This window comes from Falco biarmicus, chromosome 5 (assembly GCF_023638135.1).
Source record: "Falco biarmicus isolate bFalBia1 chromosome 5, bFalBia1.pri, whole genome shotgun sequence".
Lineage (NCBI taxonomy): Eukaryota > Metazoa > Chordata > Aves > Falconiformes > Falconidae > Falco > Falco biarmicus.
This window is the reverse complement of record NC_079292.1, coordinates 22864754-22870941: the sequence shown is the minus strand read 5'-3', so window position 1 is coordinate 22870941 and position 6188 is coordinate 22864754. Positions and strand designations below refer to the sequence as shown.

The following is a 6188-nucleotide window of genomic DNA, read 5'->3' as shown; positions in this document are numbered from 1 at the left end:
CATTCTTTTATTATTGTGATGTATCTTGAATTTCCAAAGAGCCTGAAGAGTTTGGGAATCCAAAAGTAAGAACATGTGTGTGAGCAAAAGCACATTAAGGCTATTTTGAACCGCACTTAGCAAAGCACCAGGATGACACAAGTTGAAAAAGTGCTGATTTTTATCTCAGGTAAGGTATACCCTCATGGAGAGTGCTCAGAATACCAGGTTATATAGGAAAATATATGGTCTGTAAGAAAAAGGAGATGTCTGAGCATAATGTGCTGTGGTAGAGCCCACAGGTGGACGTGTTAGCAAATTAAAAAACATGATAACTGCTGTGGGAAAACCAGGTACCCTTCTAGAGGGATCACATAATTTAACCACTTGGAGAGTCACCAATGCTGGAAAATGAGTTCCAATGAAGAAACTCCAGGAAATTGCTTTATATTGGTTACCTTTTCCAAAAGCCGCAGTGAAATGTGAGTGCAGGCAAGGTGTTTAAGGAGTTTTCATCAGAAGCAGGCAGAGATAAAAAGGGTTAATAATTTCATTTACCCTATGATGTATTCCCACGCAAGCCAATGTCGGCCCACAGGCCTGACTAATCCCAAGTGTAGTTACTAATTGCTGTCATCCAAACAGTAGCTGGCAGCCATTTAATTTTCCCTTTCACTTGGTGTCACTAACATTAGCGACATACGGGCTGCTTCCCTGCCACGGCTAAATGGCTACTGGAGAAACCGATGGTTTGAGCTCTGCAAACATGAAAGTCCATGATTAACTTTAAGCAGCTCACTGATGTCAGGAAGAATCATTTACAGACCTGGATCCTAAATGCTTGAAAGCTGTTGGGCTTTTCTGGGCTCAGCTTACAACAACAGAACAAAGGTACACTTTTAAGAGCATCTTTAACTTATGCCAGACTGATGGAGAGGCATGATAAAACACAGGCAAATCTGGAGATGTAGCTTGAAACACCTCTCACACTTGTTGCAGTTCAAATTATTGCTCACTACTTAGTTTTCTTCCTTTCTTTTTCTTCTGTACTTTGACGTAGTAGCGCAGGGCAATTATTTTTAAATCAAATTGGATGATTCTTCTGAATTACTTTTGCATCTTCTCACTTAACTCAAAATATTAGGTCAAGATTTCAGATACAGGTCTCAAAACCCCCAGTTTCAGTGCCTGCTCTCTGCTTTTCCTAGATTTAAAAATCCTTTAACTCTGCTGCCTTGTATATAGTTGTTACTTTTTTCCGGTGTTAAAGTTACATGATGCTTCTCAGATCCAGTGCTGCTTTCCTTTACCACATTTGTGCATGTCTATCTAAGCTGATTAATTTTTAAAATAGTATGCTTTTTTTTTTTTTTTCTTTTTCCTGCTGGCCTTATGCTTACAATGCACTGCAGAATTTTTGCCATGCTTTTAAAGCTCAAGAAATTTCGGAACCTTCTGTCTTTTGGAAACATAAAGCAAGACAAAAAAAATCTCAGACCTTAGTGATGTTTTTTGCTAGGAAGACAGCAAGTCCCACAGAGGACAGTAAATAAATTTTTGGTAACATACAGCGAGCACTGAAGATGAGTATCTAGCCTTTTATTTGTAAATTGACTTCTTCCCATTCTGAGTTTTAAATTTAAGTAATTTGGTGAAACAAAAGGGTGACAGAGCAGCTGACAAAGCACACTCTGATACTCCCTTTCCTCACCCATCCCTATGCCATATGGGAGGTCTTCTCACTTGAACTGACTCTTGCCATTGTGTTAGTGGCCCTGTTGCCTTCTTGAGCATACCTGGAAATGAGCAGTACATAAGGGCAGTGACCCTCATGCTGCAGAAGGCAGTTCTGCAAGCAGCCTCTGCCAGGGGGGCTTCTTCTTCCCACCCTGAAGTTTTATTCAAGGCCAACAACTGCAGTAAAAGAAAGAAGTGCACTTTTCTGGAAGTTGGCCTTGTACCCATTTTCCTTGTATGAAAAGACATGCTGAATCCAACCACTGTGATTTTCTCCCATGTATTTTCAGGCTAAGTTCCTTGCCGCACGTCTAGGAGTGTCAGCAGCTTTGTGTGTTTTATTTTAGCAAATGTAAAGGGAACCGCTGCTCCAGCTGCAATCGGCGTTCCTTGAACATTGAAATTTACCCCACAGTTAAGCCAAGCAACAAATCCTTGGGACCAACTGTGTGATCTAACTGGTCCAGGAGCACAGAACATAAAGCAGCATCACAATTTCTATTTTGTTCTCCACTTTTTCTGGAAAGATAATTTGACTTTTTCATGTAACAGTTTGCACAAGCTGCTTCATTTGGCACCATGGTGAGTGATGGGGACTGTCGGTGGAAGAACCCGTAACCCATTTTCTTTCCTCCAGCGAGAGCTGAAAGCAGGGCAAGGCTCAGTATGAGAACAAAGGGAAATTTCAAGCTTGTCTCTGTTAGCAGAGTGTCGTCACAGAGCTCCCTTCTCGACTGCTCCAGCAAGGTCCTCGAATGACATAAAATGAGCAAATTAAACCATTTTTGTTTTAGCATACAGTCACAGCGATGACACCAGCCAGGGGTGGCAAGAGGGGTTACACGATGCAGGCAAAGATCTGACTCTACCATTACATTCCTCATCTCCTTTCAAAAGGTGAATAAAGGCTGAGTCAAGCCTGGATCATGGTGGCCAGGAGTTGCAGAAAAATTGCAAGGAAGAAAAAAAAAACAACAACTCACCCAACAAACTAGAAGTGGTAAAAAAAAGGGCAATGTATTGGCGTTCAAAAAGGTGGCTCCATAAGGACAGGCACATACCGTGCTACCGAGGAGGAGCCCTGTGTCTGCGCTGGGTTTTGCTGGTTAGGTGAGAAAGGAGGGAAGAGGCAGGGGGGAGCAGGAAAGGGAGCAGGTTTGGTAGAGGTGCCAGGGAGGCGGAGGACAGACAGAAAAACACTTAATTAGGCATTGAGTAGCTGGGCATCGCTGGGGCAGGGGGCACAAAATCCCGCTTGAAAGGCAACCACTGAGGGCACAGTCTGCGTGATGCTGGGGATAATAATGATTTGGGTCAGGCCGTGCCCTCCCATCCATCCCACGGAGGAGGGTCGCTGTCGTCCTCAGGCGGGGAGGGCAGCGGTCCACCGCACATCCCACCCGGTGGGATCCCACCTTAGCGGGGATCACGGGCGACCTTAGCAGCGGCAGAGCGGGGCGGTGGGTGCCAGCACCCCGCATCGCCAGCAGCCGTGCGGGGCCGAGGTGCTGCAGGCCAGCACCCCGCAGGAGGGCAGGGCAGGGGGGTTCGCCCGCCCAGTGCCGCTCCCACCCCGCAGCCTTCGGGGCTGGGGAGATACAACCGGAGGGTGCAGCCGCTCTCCCGTTTGCCACGCCGGGGCTGAGCGAACCTCGGCAGCATGCGCCTGCGCTGCCTGCCTTCCTCCTCCACCTCCTCCTCCTCCCCCTCCTCCTCCTCCTCCCAGCCCCTCCTCCCGGCTTTGGAGGTGCCGGCTGCCGGGAGCGGGCGGCCGGCGGGGCCGCTGCCGTCCGTGCCAGCCCGCGGGGTTATGCCCGGCGGCAGGAGGGGCTCAGGGCCAGGGGCAGCCCGACCCGCCGGCTGGGGCAGGGAGGTCTCCGGCAGGAGCAGGGGGCGGTGATCCTGCCCCCCCCCCCGCTCCCCTCCGGGGGCGGCGCGGAAGGGGTGCGTGGGCGCTCCGCGGCGGGGGCAGAGGATGATGAGGAGGATGATGATGCGGCGGGCCGGAGCGGAGCGGGGGTACCCGGGCAGCGCCTGGGTGTGCTGCTGGCTGCTGGGCTGGCAGGCGGCCGCCCTGCAGCTGCCGCCCTGCGAAGAGGTGAGATTTTCCTCCTCCCGGGGTTTTTCCCTATCCCTAATGGCGGGGGTGGGGGGTGGGGAAGGATGCACCAGGCTCGAGTGGAGGGTGGCACCCCAGGTGCTGGTTGCGTTGCCCCTCCCCGGGCTGTTTGCGGGACGATAGAGAGGTCAGACCCACGGAGAAGGACCCCCTGCTGTGGTGATGCCGGGCACTCTGCGGGGCGGCCGAGCCCCCCCAGCATCACGCGTGGAGCCGTGGGCCGCGAAGGACACACACACCCCCCCCGTTGTCACTGCTCCCTCCGATGCGTGGAAGTAGCAGAGCCCCCCTCCAAACGCGGGGGACTCGGCTGGCCTCGCTGCTTTTCTAAATAGTGTGTTGAATCAGTGCAAAAGGGGGGAGAGTGAGGAAGGGTTTGAAGGTGTCCCGACCCTCCCGTGTCAGCCCGGGGTGTCCTGGGCTGAGCCCTGTGCGTGACATAGGGAGAGAAACTTTCTGCCTGTCTCCTGCTGTAAAAACCCGTAACGGGAGGGACCGGGTGTCGGCGGAGTGAGGACTGCTCTGCACGGTGGTGCAGGATGCAGGAGCCCAGGCTGCCGGACAGGGATGCTCTGGTCCATCTCCGGGTGGCCTAGAAGGAGCCCTGATGGAGGGAGGGGACCAAGGCTGAAGCTCTGCTGCAGGGTTTCCATCCTCACTCCTATGTGCAGGGAAATCCTCCTCACTGCTACTTTTAAAGCGCAAGTGGGTCTTTCCTGTGTTTTAAATCTAGGCGTAGGGGTGAAGAGGCTAGGCACCACCTTCCCAAAGAGGGGCAAGGCTCTAGCAAGCAGAAACCTTTAAGTGGGTTGGCAGTGATCAGTCCCCTTTCTCTTACCCCTCTGAGGATGCTTCAGGAACCTCTCCTACTGCAGTTGCACGGTTTAGCAAGAAATAATTTGTATATTCTCAGACTGGACTGGGAGTGGGCGGCTGCAGCCAGCTTGGAGAACTCAGCAGGTGAAGGGTCCTGATCCATGCTTGGGAGCTATTGCAGTGTGGACCTCCCCGTCCAGAGGTGCAGAAGCCTGTGTCTTCTCCAGTGAAACGGGGTGTCCCCAACCCCAAAGGCTATTCCCCCCTCGCCTATTGAATATATTTTTTGTCTTGCAAGTAGCAGAGCATCGGTGAAATTGCTCAGTGCTGGTCTGGGCTGGCAAATCTTGCAGTAGGAGGGCATGTGGGATACCCAGATCAGTGGCATGTTTCTCCTAAACGTTAGGCATCCTCAGAAAGGGGGATTTATGTAGCCACCTGCTTTACATTACCTGTCTCCCTTTCCAGCTAGTGAAGGGAAACAGGCCCTTCTAGAGCTGATCTCATCCTAAAGTATTGGCTTAAAAAAATGAACCTCTGCAGATGGTTAAACGTGACAGCTGAATCTCAGCTGAGCTACTAAAGGAGTAGAGCTGATATTTTGAGCATTCTGTATTGGGCTTTAGGTGTGCAAATTCCCCCCTGAGCCTCACTTCTGCGCCCCTTTGGATCTGGACCTGAGTGCTTTTGCTTTCTTTTCAGAAGAACAGAGTGTTGTTTTACTTCAGTTTCACTTGAATACTCTTTGAGACAGAGACATCCATCACTCACATGGTTAAAAAGCTGTACGTTACTCGTGCTGGGGTGTGTGCATGTGCTGCCATGCAACAGTATGTCCCAGAGAACATAATTACAAACACGTCTGGATGGAGGGGGAATGAAAAAACAAAACCCTGCAAAAAAACAGGGCAGCAGATCAGCTGATTTACAGAAGGGAAGGACAAAATGTAACAGTTCATGTAAAACATGGCTAATATCTAGCTATTACCCGTCGGTCTCAAAACATTGCCATGTGCTCTAATTCAGCCTAATCCAGGTGATCTGGGTGTATTGCTATTAAAATCACAATAGCTCTTGTTGTGATTGACTCTGGTTTGGGCAGGCTCAGGCAAGGATGAAGTTGCACAGTGAGAAAGCACAGCCTGTTAGAGAGTATTGCCGTCCTTTGAAGACTTGGTAAAGGTCTTGTTTTATACCGAAAAAGCTTGAGAAGCGCAAGGTTTCATGCACTGGCAGGTAGTTAATTTTGAATCTATAGGGGATCTTTCCTGTAGCTGCACATACATCCCCTCCCCAACAGCTTGTTTTTCTGTTTCCTCACTGTTACAAGAAGTACAGGTATCTGCCAGTTTGTGAGATTTCTGGGCTGGTACAGTGTTGGGAGCAGTGGGATCTCTGGCTATGCCCGAGGCTCCGTGGTGCTCTGGTTACATAGATAGTAAAAGTAATAATGTATAGCAATGTCACTCTTCAGAAACCTTTTTGTCATTGCCGCCTTTCATCAGGGACTGTAGCAGGTCAGCACACTGAATTTAGG

General features: G+C 50.3%; 1 protein-coding gene across 1 annotated transcript in view; it reads left to right on the top strand.

The window, feature by feature from the left end:
- The first annotated feature begins 3447 nt into the window (after positions 1–3447).
- The window catches only part of ELAPOR2 (endosome-lysosome associated apoptosis and autophagy regulator family member 2), a 103683-nt gene continuing 100942 nt past the window's right edge, over positions 3448–6188 (top strand). Inside the window, exon 1 of the mRNA XM_056341557.1 lies at positions 3448–3814. Within this exon, the coding sequence (XP_056197532.1) occupies positions 3692–3814 (123 nt within the window). The 5' untranslated portion in view covers positions 3448–3691. The remainder of the gene's footprint in view (positions 3815–6188) is intronic.